Genomic DNA, 21,690 nt, shown 5'->3' with positions numbered 1-21,690 from the left:
ACTCTGGTGCTCATTGGTAGCTGCCTGAATACGAACATGCTTCAAGTGGTCAATGTTTATATAAACAAAGCAATGCCTGTGTACCTATTTGTGATGCGTTTTAACAAGCAGGTAGGCAATGGGCATAGACATGCATGGATGGATAATAAATTACTGACTTTCCAGCACTTACTATGCGATCAAATACTACACTTCAGTCAGACAGTACTGGCAGCGATAAACTAAGCAATGTTCCTAAGCAAACTAAGCAGTTGTTCCCCAACACGGGAAACAATAAACTAAGCAATGCCTCAGAAAAGAATCACACTTTAAACGTGAACCAAGCCTGGCAGAAGTGACGCCAGTAGACGCTTCAGAGCTTGCTCAGCACTGGGCGAGGGGCGGATTTGCGGTGGTGGTGACGGTGTCGAGGCGACCTCTACGCCCTCATTCAGCTGCATTGGCGCTGTCAGGTGGTGAAACACGGAACCTGCCGGCCGCTGTTCGGACGGTGGCGCTGCGACGTGGGGACGGGGAGGCTTGGAGCCCGCTGCACGCTGACTAGATACCCGGTACTGCGGGTGTTTGAAACCCCAATCGGGCTGAAAAGAGCTAACCTGCTGGGTCCCGGCCTGCTGGTGTCCAGGACTCGTCTGTTGGCCCTCCAGAGGCGGCATCATGACGTTGGGCACTTTCCTGTGTCCCTCGTCGGTGGTGATCAGGGCAGTGCCGTCTCGGCCCCGGGAGACAGCCTGCCTGCCATCGACATCCGTTTGTTCCTGGAGATCTTGTGAAGGTTCCTCGAGCTCTTCATCTCCGAGGACGGTGATTGGACCGCTCTTCAGGTGCGCCTGAAATATTTTCCCGGAGAACAGGCGGTGGTCACCCGTCTCCAGGGAGTGCCGCCTCTCGGTGGTAGGTGCCTGACCGCCCACCCTCCGAGCTAGCATCTTCCCCGGCGTGTCGGTGGCTGAACTCAGCTGTCGAGCCCGACGCTCGGCGGCGGCCGGTGCCGACGGCGGCCGCCGCATAGACCGGTACATGATGACTGGCGGGTTGGTGGCCTTACTGAGTCTGGTGGAGCTGTGGAAGCCCTCAGAGTCGGGACGAGCAGAGTCCCAGCGCTGTGCCACGCCTCGTCGCACTTCAAACCGGTCTGAAGGACGGTCGTGTCGAGTCGGGTCCCGGCCTGGGTATCGATCCCGCTGCGGATACGGGTCCCGGTCTGGGTACGGGTCCCGCTCCGGATACGGATTCCGCTCCGGATACGGGTCCCTCTTTTGATAGGGATCCCGTCCCCTCACCGAATTGCCGTCTGTAAAGGAGTTCCGTGCTTCGTAATGATCAAAATTAGCGTACGGATCCCTTGCCGTATTTGGATCTTCGGAATACGGCCTCCTTTTATCGTGGGGATTCCGATTTCGGGAAGAATCCCGTTCCCTGTATGGATCTCGTGTCGCATACGGATCCCGCTCTTTGTACGAATCTCGATCCTTGTACGAATCTTGTTCAGAATATGATCCGTGTCGCTCATGCGGATCTCGATCTGAATTTTGATGCCGTTTAGTTATCGAATCACTGTCTGGGCTTCGGTTTCGATTCAGATACGGATCTCTAACGGCGCCGGAGTCACGGTCATAGTACGGATACCGATTCCGGTTCGGATCCCGCCCGGCGCCAGGACCCGGATCTGGATCCTGTGGTCTCCCGGGATCCGGATCCGGTCGTCGCCCGGGCTCTCGGCCGGTGCTGGCGTAAATAGTCTCCATTCCGCCCCGCTCGGGCTTCTGTCGCTCATACGATGGGGCCGTCTCGTCGAAGGGATGAATGGGTGGCCGGTGACGGGGTGGCTCGGGCGCCGGTCGGCCGACGCTAGAACTAGCAGCGAAAGCTGAATCGACGGGCCTTCGTTCTGCGCCGCCTGACGCGCTCAAAGAGAGCGACGTGCGGACGTAGGTGGGGCGCATCGTCACGTAGCCCTGGTGTCGGGTCGGGTACGGTGGTCTGGGTGGCGCGGCGGGCGCCGGCCATGCAGATGACGCCCCGGTCGGCCGGCCGTGGTGTGCCGTGGCCGGCGGCTCCTCCAGGGACTGCTGCCGGTCCCGCTGGTACGCCTCCATCGGAGTCGGGAAGCGCGTGTCCGGCTCCAGCTTCTGCACCACGTACTTGCTGGTCACGTTGCGCGCCTGCTCGAGGATGGTCTCGTAGTTGGAGAGGTAGCTGTGCACGCGCTCTCGGTTGAAGGGCGCTGCCGGCGGCGGGCGCTCGCCCTCCGGCGCCGAGATGATGTAGGTGCACTGGCGGCCGGCGCAGCCCAGGTCGTAGCTGGGGATCCGCTGGTTGTCGACGGACGTGTATCGGTCAGCGGTGTTCAGCCAGGTGGTGGTGGCTGGTGAGGACCCGGCCGGACGGGAGGGGCGCTGCCCGGGCGGCCGGTAGGACCCGGCGCTCACCGGCTGGTGTGTGCCGGCTCCGAACGATACCAGCGGCAGCTGGGGGCCGTGGTGGCCGTCCGCGGTGTACACGGTTGGTGGACGGCGCTTTGGCCGCTCCCCGTCGCCGGCCGCCGCTCGGATGATCCAGGCGCTCTTCCCGCCGGGCGCGCTGGGGCCGCGGTGTAGCTCCGTGGGCCGGCCCGGGTCCAGCACCACGCCGAGCGCGTCTGCCGAGCGCAGCACTCCCAGCGCCGTCAGCAGCGCCAGCACCAGCACCAGCCGCCCGGCGGGCATCGCGGCCCGTCCAGCCTGCGCACAAAATAGCAATGTCAGACAAATGGGCCTAGAGTTTTCCCATCTATTCACCAATCAGTCTCGAACTATAAGCTGCCAGGCTAGCTACCAGGCTGGCGACGGTGTTATTGAAATCTTATTAACGTTATTGCTCATTTCGGCTTGTCTTAAGTGGCATATATGCAGGCACCTCAATGTATTAGATGATTTGCGCCTTTTATTTACGTCTCTGTTGGTGTCGTTAAATGGGATGCTCATTGCTCAATGCACCTCAAATGTGATAAAAAGTGATGTCACTTTTTGACCGCAACCGTAAAGTGACAGCAGTTTACAAATTGGTTGTGATTCCATTTCCAGAGAACATTTTAAGGATAACGAAGCATTGATGCAGTGCAAAGTATTTAGGTATTTTTCGTGTCGATCATAGCATTCTCGACATCGAGTTATCGTGAATAATCGGTGGGGGATCTAATAAAACGTCCCTCCCTTTCAATGGTGGTTTAACGCTATCCAATATGGCTCACGCCATTCTCCCAATATGGCTCACGCCATTCTTATCATGCGGTCTAAGAACTTATGTTGTTTTGATATGTATAATATTTGTTATGACCTTTTCCTCGAGTTAAGAAATATTAAGAAGTCGAAAATGATGTATTCTGCAGAGCACTGAACAACGTAACCGAAGGTTTGTTGTCAATAGTTAAACACTATTCTTTAGAATTGTGTTTTCTATTGAAAAACAAATCTGAGTTCCCTGACAATTTGGCAAAAGCTGCCTGAGATATCCTAACGAGGTTTTATTTGATTCACTGTACCTACACCTACGTAGGTTACATGAGCGATACCTAAGTATGTATAGTGATTAGCGATAGACAAGTACCTATATGTTGGTACGTATACTTGCATTGCAAGTATTTTAGCCGCACTAAGGGAATCGTTAATACATCAGTGAATGAACTAGACGATAGCTACTAAAAAGGCTCTAAACTTGAACGGTTCTCTCTAATTAACCGTAGTAACTTATAGCATGGAGTTTTCGGTTTTATCGCTGACCGGGAGAACACCAGTTTAGGTAGGTATTAGTTGGCTATAGCCAGTACAAACGACAGAACATGAAATTTTACTGACTTACGGAGACCGAGAAGATCAATTTATTCAACGTGTTTGCCCGAATTCAACGAGCGTGACCAATGACCAATTGAACTATGACCTCGTTACCGCCCCTTGTCAGCTTATCCTCCTCCTCTATACATGTAACATCAGGTGACTGCGCGGTGTGTCGCTGGTCGGCATGAGGGGACCCGAACTGTGGCGCCGGGGTCACCGGCCGTGACATGGAGGTCACCAGTGTGACAGTGGAACCCCCAGCCGTGACATTGAGGTCGGGCCGCCGACTCACCGCCAGTCGGCGAGGTATGACACTCCCCAGATAACCTGCCGGCCATGTGATAACGAGTTTCCTGGGAGTGAAAATGAATGAAAATGAAGCACCGCGAGGCGTGGGCGGAAACGTTCCCTACAATCTACATGTCATGGTCGTGACCTGTAATGGCCCTTGAACTTGGAGAGAAGCTGGCATTGCACCCGCGCAGACTGAAATGAGTATGTCGCAGTCATTGCCTTTTTGGGTGAACTTTCTCTGTTTCAGCTCCGCTAACTTGTCCAAGATATAGATCTGTTGCGTCTAGCTTTCTGTGGCAAGCTCTACGATATTGGATGTGGCATGTCACACATGGCACATGCTACAACAAACGCATCACAACACATTCATGCTTTCAGCTAGCGGTGTCATAGTCGCTATATTGGCTGTAGTTAAGTTGCCCCGCAGCCGTGTGCAAGTTACTGGAGCGGCGGGCAGTAACCCCACATAGCATTCCAATGTGGGTGAATATTGCGGCGGCTCAAAGCGTGCCTCAGTGCTGGGTAAGTAATTAGTAGGTTACATATCATAGATCCATTGCGTGCCGTGTGCCATATCATTATCGCTGTTGTGAACCATGGACGAGGACAGTGTGAAGCGTGCACTGATCAGTGCAATCAAAGAAGGAGCTTTCCAGGATCTGTTCCGCACAGAAGTGAAGGAAGCTGTCACGGCAGCCGTTCGAGAAGCACTAGCTCAAAAGGACGCGGAGATCCAGGAACTAAAGGAAGAGCTAAAGGAGACACGAGAGCAACTGAATGATCTAGAACAGTATTCCAGACGTCTGTGTCTCAACATAACCGGGATCCCTGAGGGAGGTGCAAACGAGGAAACGAACCGACTGGTTATGGACACAGCCAAGCTGGCGGGTGTAAATATCTCTCCACACGACATAGACACGTCTCATCGCATCGGCGGGACTGCGAGGCCCGGTAAGGAACGCACAATAATCGTGCGTTTCACCTCATTCAAAGCGCGACAGGAGCTATATAACGCTCGCAGAGAGCTTAGAAAGCCACGCCCTGTACCAGGGTCCAGTGTCTCAGCCGAAACTGCTGGTAAAATTTTCCTGTCGGACAATTTAACTCGTGCAAACCAGCATTTGCTTTTCCAAGCCAGACAGCTGAAAAAAGCCAACAAGATCTCAGCAGCTTGGTCTGACGTCGGACGGCTGAAGATCCGCGTCTCCCAGAACGGACCGACCAGGATCATCAAGTCCATCGACGACCTGGAGAAACACGCTGGCGTTCAGCTGCGCGATGTGGCGGCCGGCGCATCGAAGTCGGCGGACGGCGCCGGGGCGGGAGTCGGGCGCCGGGTCACCCGTCAGCAGGCGGCCCAGGCTTCCCAGTGATCCGATGCGCCCTGTCGGTCTCCCTGCCCGACGGCCCTCGCGACGCCGCTGACGCCATCGGGCAGCTGATGCATCTCAGCGCGACGATTTCCGACTGAAGCCCTCTCTGGACGCAGCATTCCGGTGCCCCGTGAGAAAGGCGCCTATCGATAAGGTTAGTCGGACTCGGATCAGAGACTGTGTCATGTGTGTGAACTCTCGGGTTGGGTATTGGGCCGCAAAACCGGCCACTCTGCAGTCCGGGAGCGTGTGGAGCCTTGGCCGTGTCCGTGCCACAGTGCGACCGGTCGGTCTGGATTGTCTGTAGCCCCGAGCGCATCCCACGGACGCCGGAGGCGGCGGTCGGCTGGCCCGACTGTCTGGCTGACCGGGCGGGGCGACCCGGTGCACGTGAACTTTGGTGGCGTCTGACGCTGCTCATACTGCTGTCAGCCGGTGGGCTGGGCTGTGACACCGCCGCGCTCCTCGGTCGGACCGGCTGGCCGATGTGTCCTGCTGCCGAGGCACCGTGTCGGGTGTGGGCACGGGCGCTGCCTTGTTAGCCGGACTTGGGATGTGACGCGGGCGGGTGCTGGCGGCCGGGGTCGGTGGCTCGTGCTGCCTGCTGGGGATTGCGGTGGGGTCGGGCGGGGATCGGGGTGTGTGTAGTGGTATAGACGTGGGGTTTCACTCAATCATCAGTCGTAGCAATGTTGCCTGTCACTTCCGTTTATGTCGTTTTATGTTTACGTTTCGTTTCCTTCGTTATCATGTTTTTTTACGTCGTATTGTTGTGGTCATTTTGCTTGTATATGTTGTTGATTATTATTATAACGTTCTGTCATTACCATGTTTCAAGCATATAATTTGATAATCACTGCAGCGCGGCCCGCCGCCGCCGCCGAAGTGCTTCGTACACCGGATCGAGTCCACCGGAGCTGTCGCCGCCCCCTCGGGCGCGCCCGCCCGCCGACTGAACACGCCGTTGACTTTACTGCCTCGTAAATTCGCAGCCGCCGTCCGCTCGTCGCCGCTAGACAGTTCCTATCCTATCCTATCCTATCTTATCCTATCCTGGCCACATCACCTGCGAACTAAATTATTATCGCTAGAAACAAGAAAATGTCACATAACTCTTAGCATCCATACAACACACAAACACTGGAAACGCCTAGGGGAGCACACAAATTTGCAAAGCTTGCTTGTTATAGGTGGCGTAGAAACAAATCCTGGGCCGAATATCACACACACTCTAAATGTTTCACATATAAATATCAACAGTATAACAGCGACGCAAAAGTTAGACGAGCTTCACCAATTCATCAACGCTAACGACATTAAAATCATGGCCCTAACAGAAACAAAACTGGATTGTACTGTTGCAAGCAGTTTGTACGCAATTGAAGGATACCACGCTCCAATAACCAAACACAGAACCAGACATGGAGGGGGAGTCGCAGTCTATGTACACTCGTCTTTGCCTGTGCAGAGGTTAATAGATCTAGAAGTAGGAAACCATGAATGGCTTTGGGTCAAAGTAAAGACTAAAGCTTTCACTCTAATCATATGCTGTCTATATTTGCCACCAAACCAACCAGTTGAAAAATTAGACAATTTCATTGGAAATTTCTCGGAAGCCGTGCTACAGGCGCAAAGACATGCACCCACTGCCACATTAATTTTAGGAGATTTCAACGCAGGAAACGCATACTTAAGTGAACAATTGCAAATTCGCAGCAGTGGAGTTACACCATTTGACAATGCGCTAAAAGACGCCGCTGATGGATTATGTTTGCACGAACTAATAACAGAGCCAACGCGTTTTTCAAGAAACTCATGTAATTTAAGAGACTTGATATTCACGAATTGTACAGAAATAATCACTAAGAGCGGTACATTATCTCCATTCGCTAATTTGGATCATTGCCCAATATTCGCATCGTTAAACTTCATGTTGCCCTTACAAAATCAAGCGGACACCAGACTGATATGGGATTACACAAATATGGACACAACTCGTCTTACAAATCTTTTAATGGACACTGACTGGGATCGTTTACTTGACAGTGACGTAGACACAGCGACAACAAATTTTACGAAAACAATATACGACGCAGCTGTTGCCTCAATACCGACTAAACGCGTGAAAATACAGTCCAACAAAAAATCATGGGTCACTTCTGAGTTGAAGAGGAATATAAGGAAACGGGATAGACTATTCAAGAAAGCCAAGAACACAAATCTGGACTACCACTGGGACAGATGGAGATACCAGCGAAACAAAGTAACGCAGCTTAATAGACGGTTAAAAAATGCATACATGCAGAACGAAGTTAAAAAACTACTGGTGTTGAAGCCCAATCCGTTAAAATATCACCAGACATTGCGTAAGCTAATGGGAAAATCCAGAACTGACATAATTCCACCGCTAGAAACACCAAATGGCGACATTATCACAACGGACCCCGAAAAAGCAACAATACTCAACAACCACTTTGCCGCCCAATCGACACTCAACATTTCAGACTCGCAGCAGCTTCCAGATATTACACCCGAACAAATAGCCACACCTAATCTCGAAAACATCCGGACAAGTGAAAGGGAGGTATTACAACTGTTGAACAGTCTTAACGTCAACAAATCAACTGGCCCAGATGAAATTCCTGTGAGATTATTGAAAATGACAGCTCTTTTAATTGCAGAACCTTTGTCTCGTTTATTTAACAAATCACTTGCAGAAGGCAAATTTCCATCAACATTCAAAGTTGCCCACATAACACCTATCTACAAGAATAAAGGATCCCCCTCAGATTTTACTTGTTATAGACCAATTAGTATCTTATCAGCTCTTTCAAAGGTATTCGAAAAAATAGTTTACAGAAAAATGTATTCTCACTTTATAGAAAACTCACTCCTCACGGAAAAACAAAGTGGTTATAGAGAAAATCACAGCACTGAACAACAACTTCTTTATCTAACAAACAACATGTATAAATCGTTAGACACAGGAAAACAATTCACAGCTATCTTTTTGGACATTGCAAAGTACTTTGACAAAATTTGGCATAAAGGCTTGTTATTCAAATGCGAACATGATTTTGGAATAACTGGAAAACTTTTAGAATTTTTGGAGTCATATCTCAAAAACCGTATTCAAATGGTACGCATAAACAACACACTGTCAGAACCACAGACCATAAATGCAGGATGCCCGCAGGGCTCCGTCCTCGGACCACTTTTAGCTCTTATCTATCTTGACGGCCTTTCAAAGCAGACACAGCACAATATTTTATTTTTCGCTGACGACACATCACTTTATGCCTCACACTCAGAAACTGACTTACGCGAAACAGAACAATCGCTCCAAAAAGACCTGGACTCTATTTTCGAATACGGAAGAAATTGGGCTATCACTTTCAACGCCGACAAAACAGTGCAACAAACATTCACTCACAGACAACATTCCAAAATGCCACCGACTCTTTCGTTCGGAGGGAAAGCATTACCACTAGCAAAATCACACAAACATCTCGGTTTAATTTTCTCTGACGATCTTCGCTTTCATTGTCATATTAACGAAATATGCAAAAAAGTTAACATATCCCTCAGTCCATTGTATCCTATTGCACAACATTTGCCAAGACCCATCCTTCACCAAATATATACAACCTATGTAAGACCACACTTTGACTATTGTGACACTGTTTACGACGGACATATCACAGTACAGGACACGACACGACTGGAGACATTGCAAAACAGAGCGGCTAGACTGACGACAGGAGCACTCTTTAGAACACCCTCCGACAAATTACGACTCGAGACAGGATGGGACAGACTAACGACAAGAAGACGCATTCATAGATTGTCACTATATCACAAACTCGTTAAATCGAAACCAATTTTACCGAAGTACATACAAGAACTTATAACAAACACAAGGGTGACAGACACACAGTTGGTTTTAAGAAATGCCCATGACCACACGATCCAACGTCCGAAAACATCATCATATCAACGATCATTCTTTATCACCACAAGCAAAGAGTACAACGAACTACCGGCAACATTTAAATCCTTATCCATAGTAGAATTCAAAAAACACATTGTACACCATATTGGCTCCCCCCAGCCACCAAAATACTACTCGTTTGGGTCAAAGACAGGCAACATCCTACATTCGCGACTAAGAAATGGAATGTCCGATTTAAATCCACAACAATTTAACATTCAAAAACAAGATTCTCCGGCATGCCCTTGTGGTCACAGCATAGAAAGCGTTCGTCATTTCATCACAGCATGTCCATTGTTTTTACCTCAAAGACGCATCCTTTACCAAAAAGTATCGCAAACACTCCATACTAACTTTCATGAATACCAAACTAATAAAAAATTGGAAATCCTTCTTCATGGCACCAACCTAAATAGTGGCGACGGCCGGGCGGTGGCTCAACACTTCCAAACGTTCTTACTTAATTCTGGGCGCTTTACAATCCCAACACTCTGACTACTTAATTACGAGGCGGGATGGGCGTGTCTCGGTGGGGTGGCGTCGGCAACGGGGCTCTCTGGACAACCTGTAATGCGCGACGCGTTCGGCTTGGTGGCGGCGACCGGCGATTTAGTTTGTTTGAATCCATTTTAAGTTCTTGTATATGTGTGTATGTGTTTATTTGCTTGTATGTTCTTTAACAGAGCTGGTGCCTCGAATTAAGCACTTTCGAGTGCTTTTGCACCAGTTCTTACTTATCTTGATTTTGTGTATTCTTTTGTTTCTTAATAAACGTGATGATGATGATGATGATGATCATAGATCCTGTGCTCGGCCTCCTTACTGCTGGGCCGTGCGGCTGCAGACGCGCGGTCCCGTGAGACATCACAGACGCCCGAGGGTCGCGGTTCTACTGCGACCGGGTCCCGCGCCGCGACCCTGCAGCCTCGTGTGTGCACTGTACAGTGTGAACCTTTACTGCCGCGACCGGCAGCGACCTTCCTTTGGGACATCGGTGGTCGCCAAATACCCGTGATGATTAGAAATTCACGAAAGCGATGTAAAGTCACTGAGCGGGTTTTGGACGCGCCAATAAGCTTGAACTATCTTACATATTACCTGTACTCCTATAAAGGTGTAATAGTTTCCCTTGAACGACTGACTACATGCCATAAATTTACTCATAAATATTGCATGCAATGATGGTTATGATCTTGTGACATAGTGCGGCGTCACTCTGCCGTCGTTTGAGTAATTATGGGGTGACGTGCATTAATTACCTATATTCATAATTCAGTAATATGTGCCGTCCTTCACATTTGGTGCCTTTTTGGTAATTGGTTTTAGAAAAAGTTATTGTAACGGTTAGGGGGACGTATTTATGGGACATCTTATTGTTGTGTTTGGACTCAGAGTACCTAACGAACGCTAATGCTTTGTTTAGTTATTTGCTAGGTCAAGTTTGCAAGTCATCAAACTCAATCGTTGTTCATGCTTGAAGGCTTGAAAATGTCGACATAGCTCGTAAACCAGATAAGTCAAAAGGATGTGGAACACAACTGAAAGCTTTTGGGCCTCTTCGGACTTCGGAGTTGATGCGATGCTATTGAGCCTTAGCCCTTAGGGGTGTTAGGTACAAGTTATGCTTGTCGTAAATTGTCGTGAAATGCAGACGCCGCGCCGTTTATCCACCGATGTATGTTTATAGAATGAAGAACAAGCAGGGGCGGCGGATTCGGGGGGCAGGGGGGCAGCTGCAAACTCGTGGGGGGCAAAAGTATCTTTTTGCCCCCCCCCCCATAATCTGTGACAAAGTTTAGGCAAGAAACCACATAGCTGATTATTCTGTTCGATCATCTGAAGATGTAACCAGATGCCCATATACTTTATCATACGTTGCCTTTCTTAAATGGCAAACGTTCGCGTTCAACTGAAGTTTTCCTCTCTTCAACCTAGTTTTGGAGGCATTATAAGCGTCAACGTGACGCAGCGACAGCCCAGGCCTTCAGTGACCGCTTACAGGGGCGACGGATACGGGGTGGCAGAGGAGGCACCGTCCCCTAAGAAACTTTTGGAGGAGGGGCAAACGTATAATCTTGCCCCTCCATAATTTGTGCCCTAAACATGAGGAAAATTTTCATAACCTATTGCATATTTTCTATTGCATATTGCAGCTTTGCGCTCCTACAGTTTGTCCAACGGTGCCTTTTGAATATGTGTAAATGCTAACCATTTCCGCTTTATATCATTTTTTTTTTTGTCTTTTCAGATTCGATTTATAGGTATATATTTTAAGTGTGCGAGAGACGCAACTCATACCTTCAGTGGTCGTTTGCTGCTATTTTGTACCTACATAAATGCCAAATCGCAAGCGAGCGGAGACGGAAGGGCTAGCCATTCGCTTGCGGGTAGTTAGGACTGATGAGCGTTCATAATAAGCCACTCCCCTGATTTTTTCGAGCGCAACAGTTTCCAGCGCATAAAATGGTAAACGCCGAGGTCGTACACATTGACCACATTGACCAATGCACGGTATGGTATGACACCCAAAGGCCAGTCATCAGAGATCTGCTTTGGGCATTCGGAGGCTTGTGTGGGGCCAGTGTAAAAACTGGATGTTCACAGTTCAATATCCGCTTTATTTCAGTTTTCACCATTAAAAAAGTAAAAATTAATGTTGGAAACTTTTGAGGGTTAGGGCACTAATCATTAGTGGGCCCCCCTCTGTCGTAAGGCTGGCTATAGAATAAAGAGCATCAAACACGAACACTAGCGGCGGAACACCTTCAATTAAGGGGGGGGGGGCACTGCCGACTTTTGGTCCCATTCTTTCCATGCAACGCCCATAGGGCTAACGTTAAAATGCCAAAATCAAAAGGAGGGTGCACGGTGCCCCGGTGCCCTCCCCGTTCCGCCGCCCATGAACACGAAAGCAAAATCTAAGGCATTTTGGAAAAAAAATGAGTATGCCCCGCAGCGTCCGATAACTACCACCTTCCAGTGGGTCAAGCCAACGTCTACAATGGCACTTAACGATAGCACTAACCTTGTCTCACTTTTCGTTGAAGTCTGTTCCGAATGGTTTCGGCCACAGACTTGCTGCACTGAGGTCGTTTGATATGTGCAACTGTAATTAAAGCCACCTGAGGCGCCCTGACACCAGGCTGAAGCTGGGTTGGAAATGCTTCGTCTTTGCAGATATCACTGGCCGCTGATTCTCGAGTGCCTGAACCGGTGGATGTCATGGCAAAATTTGGTGTGGTAATTTGGACCTTACCGCAGTCAGCGCACCCTAAAGCCCTAATAAAGAAACGCCCCACCCAGAGCTTCTGGATTCTCGTTCCAGTCCACCGTTCCTTCACCCCAGCCCGCCGCCGCGCTCCCTCACCTCAGCCCTCTGTTCCCAGCTCATTGACGAGCGTTTGGGCCTTAGTTAAGCCTTGCTGTAGGCTTACTGTATAAACCCATCGAGACAGCCCGTCTCGGTGAGCTTAGTTGGCGAACTACTGCCTTGGGGAGGGTTTCTGGCGGATCGCTGTCCCAATAGGTTTAGATGCGACCGACTGTCTCTGAATGTTTGAGCGGTCTCCTCCCGCTGTGAGCTAGTTTCAGTTGATATCTGTCTCAGAAATACTTTTTAAAGGAAGTTAAACGAAAATCCAACGTAAAATGAACAGAGGAAATGGTAACGAGTTACCTCATTGAAGAGTAGCGCTCGCCTACTTCAGAAGGTTTGGCACCGTTCTTCAACATCTGATATGCGATCGGGTTATGGCACAATTTTCCCCATTGGAGCTTTTTTCTAATACAGCAATACGAAATGCGTTACATCGTCCACTGGCGGATCCAGGGAGCGGGCATTTAAAGCAAATATTTACTCCCCCTCCCCCTGGCCCCTGCATCGCCCGAAATAGACAAAACGGACCTTATGTTTCCTAATTATAACATTTTCATCAGAATTTTTTTTATACTGTTCAGCAGTAGGTCCGTAAGGAATCGAAATCCGAGGAGTTTTTGGATTTTGGACACTTTTTTGGGGGGTATGTCCCCTACAGCTGCGTCGAAAACGCCTTTCTGGATCCGCCTATGACATCATCTCGACTGGGATCTTGCCCCCCCCCACGCCAAAATCGAATCCGCCGCCACTGAGAACAAGACTATTCCATATAAGATTTGTATTACCAGTTAACATCACGAGGGCTGTGGAGACCGGTGATGGAGTCTGAGTCGGAACGGGAATCAGAGCAAAAGTGTAGCGGTACAATAATTGTTACGATTCGGAACCTGAATGAATGATGTTGGCTAACCAAAATGTTGATTCAAGCGCTGGTGCTCCTCATACATATGTACGGTCTATACCTGTCTGGCTCCTTAGGTCAACGACTCAGGAAAAGGATTGTAAAGACTTCAAGGTTCGCGTCAAAACCGTCACGCCTCCCTAAAGTTCAGCGCGTTACGGAAGCCTAACCGGAGCTAATTAGGCTGGCTTAGTTCGATGTTGTGATCGATCTGCGCGATGTGCAGCGAATGCATCATGTAGGTACTGCGGCAAAGGGTGCGTCTGAGCAGCTGAGGGCACTCGGTGAGACTCGGTGGTGCTCAGACGACGCGCTCCACTGCTGATGATGCCATCGTGCTAATTCCTACATACGTGTTCTCTGCGGTGTACGGCCTCCAAGGGCTAAGTGGTTGGCTGCCAACGTCATAATAATTTATCAGTATCAATGAACAGTGAAGACGCCTCGGCCTATAGGCTGTGGCCGAAACGTCCGATATTTTAGGATTTTGTTGTTGTCATCCACGCTCGAATATGCCTATCAAATTATGTTTGATTCTCAAACTGTCGTTCCTTCACCGAGCTGATGCCACTTAGGACTGCCTGGTGCTGGATGTGATGCAGTCGAAGGCGACCACGTTCAAGCGAACCCTACGCAGATTTCTGGCTTCCTAGGGAGGGTTGAGACTCTGTAGGCTGCATTAGAGTATCGGTGCCATTTGTAGCTCGAACTTACCTCGAACTTCATACCTATTTGTAACCTGGGGTTCGGTTAAATGCACGGCGTTGTCATTTCCTTTAAAGTGACCATCCCACCTTAACATTACTTTTGAGTTGAGATAGCCAAATTGGTGGCCATGACCTGCAAATATCGGTTTGGGCACTCACAACATCGAAAAATTATTTGATTCGGAGATATGAAATTTCAAACTTGCAGTTTTGGGATTCTAAGGGGCTAATGCATTGGAGTGCTCCCTTAGAATTTGTGACGTCAGCGGAGTTCAAACGATTTTTAAATCTTTTACGTTTGGTAGCACGCGGTGGTATATGCTGCTTTGCGCGCAACAAGTGCCGCACTTTCAAATAAAGTCGCTAGGAACAGCGGAGATCCCAAAAAGTAAACAAAAGTAAAAGTCTAATATCTTGAAAACCGGTGAATATTTTTCGATGAAATTTGGTATATATTCGTTTTCGCTATTTCTGAACCGATCGACATCATTTTCATGCCAATTCATTAACTTTTTTGAAGGTGGGAGGGTCCCTTTAACCCGCGCCCCGATAGGGCTATTACGGGACCTTGCCACCCGTAGGGGGACGTTCTCCCCCTAAGAAGACCTTGGAAAGTTACCGACCGATTTTCAAATTCAAACGGTGTTCGATAGCCCCACCGGGGAACTACCACGTGGCCCAATTTCATTGACGTAGGTGCAACCGATGATGTCACAGGTCAGGTCTAAGGTCGCCTTTTTGACCGTTTGCAGGCCTGAATGTGGCATGCCTTCATAGTTATACATAAGCGTAGGAACCATGGGTGCAAGGGTGCAGCTGCACCCACAATATCTATCCAGTGGGTGCAGACAATGTATTCTGCACCCACAATAATCTGAACCAAAAACCCCTTTTTCATCAACATTACTTCCCATGCAGCACGGCAAATTCAGGATATGTTGCCTACTATCCATCTTTCGAAGCATTTGCTACTGTGATCAGTGATGGTCTTCAAAACTTACATTTGTGCTGAAAAAAGGGAAATGGAGCATGTGATTGAACACATACCGAACCGATGACCCACTGTCAAAATTTTTAGCCCGATATCTTCGAAAATGGCTAAGTTGGCCGCTTTTACTTTTTGCGGTAGTCAATATTGACAATATTAGCCCTCGAATGTGTGCAGCGTTTTCCAGCTTCTAATGTGTAGGGGGAGGGGGAGGGGGGTCGGTCGGACCCCCTGCCGTTCGGCCCCTGATCGAGCTAGAGCTTCGCGGAAAAAAACGAGGGTGTTGCCCGTGACGAGAGGAAGCCGATGATACCCAATTTTAAGGTCCTACTTTATTGGTTGACCTTCCAGGTCAGGTCAATATTCCAAAAGTCGGGAAAATCGGGACCTGCTAGAACTGCGTAAAGTGAAGCTGTTATCGGGTTTTTCGGGGTGCTGATCACGAATATCTGATGTTAGTTTTGATCACAGATGATTTCTTCATGCATTTAGGCCAGATCGGGTCAGGTCAGGTCAGGTCAACCATTAGGCGTCCTACCGGCTATCCATAGTAGGTGTCAACTACCACTGACGGCGTCGTAGCATGTCACGAAAGCACTAAAACTACTTCGTAAACGTTCAAATGGATGCTAAATTCGAAATCAGCCCTATAAACTACCCTAGAAACATGTAAAACTCGAAAAAGTGAACCGAGGTCATCAAAGGTCAATGACCTGACCTGACCTTCAGGTTATCTTCACACCCACCGTGATGCATGGGAAGAACATCATTTCACATGTTTGGACGTCTACAATTACAAAAAGACTGGAAACGCGCGGATAATGTGAGCTGACATACGCCAAATCGCGATTCCGGCCGAACATGGTCTCGAGAATCAGGTCACAGGTCAAAGGTCATTTGGGTCAGGGTCATGAAATTTTTAGAGTAGGTGTAAAACTGATCAACTCGAGGGAACTAAAAGTTTCGTCGCGATCGGCCGCTTTTAGCGCGAGTTATTTGCGAACAACCATGGGGGGGGGGTTCATCCGACCCCCCTACACATGCGCGGGTCAATGCTTCCAAATGCACTTATCGGTTGGTACCTTTTCGACATGGTACACCCTCAAAGCTCGTAACGAGCCTTCGCTCGGGTGTCGCCCCCCCCCCCCCCTCCGCTTCACCGGCCATGGCTGGATTTCTGCACCCATGCACCCACAATGCTCCAGCCGTTCCTACGCCCATGTAGTTATATACGGCTTCACCTAGAGCGTAAAATGAATGTACTGAACTGCTATCTCGAGTGAAATGTATGGAATGTAACATTAAACATTTGACTATGAATGCTTCACAAGCATGATGGAAATACTTCATAATTCTGAAGTAGCAAGGCCACTTGAGCGGCTGCCCATATCGGTAATTTGTGACGAGGAAATAATGGGCTGTTTTCATGTATGCATCTATGTTATTAAGCGTACGCTTCCATGTGTCCATTTGGTCTTATGTTCGGCGGCAGCAGACCGTCAAGTGCCAATCGATACTTGGTCCTGTCACCTTTGTGAGCATTGTCCAAGTAAAGTTATTCAGTACCGCAATAGTGGCATGCTGAAGACAGAGTGCTGTTGTAGGTGTCCTGAACAAACTAGCAGCAATAATGTTGCCTACTTCAGTCATGGCTTGTCAGCCTGCAGGCTAACTTTTGCACAATTCTGTGGCACGCATTGGCACGATTCGAATCGCATTTACTAATGCGTAAACTAGTATTAAACTGTCGTGAATTATGCGTAAACCCGTCGTGACTGCGTGCTGTTTCAGAACGATTATTTTGAAATGTTCAAAATTGTGCTCACGACAAAATCTCGTGACCGAGTCGTGAATTTTTCACATACTATTCGTGAACTCGTGGTGAACTCTTCGGTTCGATACGTGAGAGTGCGTGCCAATCCGTGACATTGCGCGCCATGCCACGACGTTCACGAACTGCCATGAAGATTTCACGAGCAGTTCACAACATGTTCACGGATCGGTGGGCATCGCAACGTGGCCCTGTCTTCCCATGACACCGTCACGTGTACTTCACGCATCGATGGCACGAATAGCTCACGAATATGTTACGCATTTCACGAATAGGTGACACATGGCACGAACAGTTCGCGACGATTTCAAGAACAGTTCACGACTACTACCTGACAGCGACTCTCGTGTTGGTGCGGGGTGTTCCATTGTTATAATGTCATACTAGCAAGCTCGTGACTCTTGGTCAACATTCCCTAGCCTACACTTTCCTTTGTGTCTTTCTTTTAGGTGGGGCTGCATTTTTGCTCTTTTTCTCCTCTAGCCTTTTTCCTGGTCTTCAACAATGGCTAGAGTATACCTATAGGCATTTTCTCTTCTCCGCAATAGCTGCGTACCGGGCATGTGACATGTTGTCTCTTGCCCAAACAATCTAAGTATGACCAGTGGTTAGGAAGACCTCATTTTTATATGGCAATCACGAAATGCGTCACGTCACATCGTCACGAAATGCGCAAACTCGTCGTGCTCATGCGGGAAGTGCACAAGCTATTGGTTAAGCTATGCGAAGACTATGCGAAAACTCGTCGTGCCAGTTCGTATGAATGTGGACACTGTTTCATGCTCACTCGTGAATTTTTCGTGAAATCGCCGCGAGCTTGTGAACTATGCGTGAGCAGGTCGTGAACAGTGCGGGAGCGTCCCAGCTCGTGCCCAAAAATGACACAACTCGCACGACAAAATTGTGGCCAAAAGGCGTACAAGCGTCAGGCCGCCTTTAGGGAAGAGGCACCTGTCTGATGTCTGTCTAGTGTCTATGCGATTATAGTAGCCGTATTCACCATTTATTCTTTGCTAGTTTTCGATTGTTGTCAGGGGACCAATTGAAAATAACCGCGATGAGCTAACTATTTACCTAGCTCGTTGGAAGAAGTGTTAATTAAGTCATACGATGCTCAAAACAAAACGATGAGCCTGGGACGATAATCGAAGATGGTTCCTATGTAGGTATTTATTGTTCCATGATTGCCAAGAAAAAAAAAACGTTTTCATTAGGCACACTATTTTTTTTTAGAAATTATGTCCGAATGGATGAATGGGTGGCTATGGGCCCGGGTGCCCCGCTAAGCAGAGCTTGTTGCGAATGACACCACGGACCCACCACCCCACCTTGCCCGCGCCCGGTTCACCGGTGATAATTTGGATCGAAAGTTTAACGTGCCGCAGGTAGATGGCGGCACGGTCCTCCCGGGTCTAGCGTGGCCCTCTCTCGCCAGTTGCCAGCTGGCTTAAAGGTAGTGTGCCAGCTTTCCTGGACCATATGGAGTTAATGACCCGGATAAGGAGAACCGGATTTTTAGAACTTATCCATACCTTCAAAACTTATGGAAACGTCTTAAATTCTTCAAATTTTGAGTACCCCAGTGCGAAATTCGCCCCGACGGGTTGTCGGTCGTACCCCAACCACATTTCACACCACTATGAACAATAAATGCACACACTAAAATCGCTATTACCGATAGGCTCATCCAATCAAGTTTCGATAAACCCGTTCATCATCATCTCCTGCGGTTTCGAACACGCCTGTTAGGTGGCTTCTGATGCTCGTCGAGGTCGGAATTTCCAAATACGCGTGGTGCGTCGGGCCGCGCGCTCTGACTTCGGCCAAGAAAAATGCGTCAGCTGATCATTGTCATTTCTGCCACTTGCGTGTGGTGTAATGGGGTCATAACTTAAGAGACGGCTGTTTCATATCAATTATTTTACATAAAATCATATTTCAAACCACAAATTAATGTTCGACAGCCAAATTTAAGACACAATACCAATACAGGCTTACAGTTTAAGGCTCGACATTGTGTTGTCTACGATTAGACAGCTGATAACTCATTCCCGTACGTCGTATGGTCGTAATACTATAATGACCTTTGCTTATTGTCACAAGTGCGCCGCATTCGCGATTGTTGCCCGACGCCTGTTTGCAGGTGAGCCCACTACAGTTGTTATACATATCTAAAAACCGATAAACTTTTAGGCGAAAAAGGCACTATTCCAGGCCCATTTTTGATTTTTTTTTGCGATATTAGGTAAAAGCAGAAGCTTCTTATCCTAGGAAAAATAAAACGGGAAATCTTTCAAAGGTGGCACACTACCTTTAATATAGGAACGCGGGTCAAACGACGTAGAGCTTCCCGGCCACGAACTCGCTGCCACCGAGTTAGGAGACGGACGCCTTATCCACTAGGCTTGTTTTGTTTGTTTGTTTTGTTGGGTTAGGCCCTTTCGGTCCATTAAGACCATTTCAGAGCCGGGAGGATGATAGGATATAGGGGGAGACATTGGTCTGGGCAGGCACCCTAGTGAGTCGCCGGGGCTGAGCCCGTCCAGAGGACAGGCCACCCAGCCCCAAGGCACTCACTGCACCCGGCTACGGGGTGCGCTCCCTCGGGAGCAGCGGTGCCGCTCCAAGGGAGCAGCCCGCATGAGATAAAGTTGCCTGTCCAGCCCGGAAGGGGGTTGCGGTGTGAAGGAGAAGGATTTCAGTTTCCTGAGGATGGAAGCATGGAACGGTGTCCACTAGGCCACGGGGAGGACAACTATAGCATGCATCCTTTGACCTTTCGGTATCCTAACGAGAAACGATCGTTTCTTAAATCGATAAGGTTTACATGGAAGAAATTTGGTTGAATGTTTAGTGCCCACAATATGCATGCATGAATCAACTTGCCTCAAAAATCAAAAACTTTTTTAATCATGTAAATATTGGTCCATTATGCCAACACTGGGGAGTAGAGTAGGTACACAGACAGTGACGCACTATAAATTTACGTTTTGCTAGCCGACTGTCCTGAACGGTGACGATGCCCATTGGCGTCATCGACGACATTTATGGTGTTTTGAAAACAACTTAAAAGTTAGGTACGTACGTCCACCACCTATGGTGAGCGAAACCCACTGCTATAATGTTTTGGCGCAGCGCGTAGGGTGGCAACTACAGCGCGAGCAGGACTTGGGTCACTGCGGGAAATGGGTACCTACTATTGGTGCCAATCGGAATTTCTTTTCTTGGAATTCCAATTTTTGTCCAATTCCAATTTGGAATTTGGACGGAATTCTTAACATTTTTTGGAAATTAATCGGAACACAAGGACTTTAAAATTTAAAATTTTAAAACGGAGGCCTTTAAAACGCTTTTAAACACTTTTTAAATTTACGCAAAAAATGCAAAAATCGTTAAAAATTGGAATAGCCCCCGCTTTGGACAAAATTGGAAATTTACTTGGCAATTTCTTGGAATTGGATCGGAATTGGAATTGAAATTTCATGAAATTGGCACCACTAGTACCTACCCACTCGCCTTGAGAGGACATGGATGAGGTGAATGTGAAGAGGCACCTGTGGTCCGAGTGGGCGAGTGGTGGCGATCGGTGACTCATGTATTTAAATACCGAAGTTACACATAAAATCCTACCTGTAAAGGGTATGAGAGTTGGTATACCTACAGGGGTTGGGTTCCTCCGGCTTACCTCCCGGCTGACGTTCCCGCTGCAGCCACCTGTCCCTTTCTACACGATTCGGCACGGCACGAGACGGCTGGGCACGACACGGAAGACACGACACAACACGGTTAGGTTCGGCACGGCGCGGGCCCGTGTTTCTGGCGAGCGCGGCACGGCGCGGGCTCAGGTGTCGTCTGTGCACGAGCAGGTCATGCCCAGCCCACTGGCAGTGCACTGCCGCGGCACTGGCCGGTCGGCCGCCGGGCCGGGTCGTTCCGCAGGGTTGCCGCGGCGTCTCATAAATGGGTCAGTTGGGCTGCCGTACCGTGCCGCCGCTGCCGACACCGCCGGCTCCGTGAGCGGTGGGCTGAACCGAGAGATGGAAAATGGAGCAGATCACGGCAGATGGTCGGAGGAGACGCGGGTTGGGTAGAGCGGGGAGGTTCTGTGTCAGACAGAGCAGGGGAGGCTCGAGTCGGCAGAGCAGGGAGGATTAGAGACAGCACTAGACAGAACAGGGGCGATACGAGTTCCTACTGAGCGAGTTCCTCCATGACACCGGCATGTGGGACTGAGTCAGGCAGGTCCAGGAAGATGCTCCTTCAAACAGAGCGAGGGAGACCGGGAGACAGTTCTAGACAGAGCAGGGAGAAACTGCACCAGACAGAACAGGGGAGAGTTGGAGACCCGCGCCAAACAGAGCAAGGAAAGTAGGTATTAAATACACCTGGGACATTGAAAGGGATGGAATAGAGA

General features: G+C 49.0%; 1 protein-coding gene across 1 annotated transcript; it reads right to left on the bottom strand.

Moving 5' to 3' along the window:
- Window positions 1-81: 81 nt before the first annotated feature.
- On the bottom strand, window positions 82-21,163 carry LOC122383616 (serine/arginine repetitive matrix protein 5-like). Its single transcript, XM_043370222.1, has 2 exons — window positions 20,962-21,163; window positions 82-2,723 (listed from the first exon to the last, which is right to left on the bottom strand). Exon 2 carries the CDS (start codon window positions 2,706-2,708, stop codon window positions 309-311), a length of 2,400 nt encoding a protein of 799 aa, XP_043226157.1. The 5' UTR covers window positions 2,709-2,723; window positions 20,962-21,163; the 3' UTR covers window positions 82-308.
- Between the last annotated feature and the right edge of the window lie 527 nt (window positions 21,164-21,690).

This window comes from Amphibalanus amphitrite, unplaced genomic scaffold (assembly GCF_019059575.1).
Source record: "Amphibalanus amphitrite isolate SeventyFive unplaced genomic scaffold, NRLGWU_Aamphi_draft 000169F_arrow, whole genome shotgun sequence".
Taxonomy (NCBI): Eukaryota; Metazoa; Arthropoda; class Thecostraca; order Balanomorpha; family Balanidae; genus Amphibalanus; species Amphibalanus amphitrite.
The sequence above is the reverse complement of the archived record's forward strand: the minus strand, read 5'-3'. Positions and strand labels throughout refer to the sequence as shown.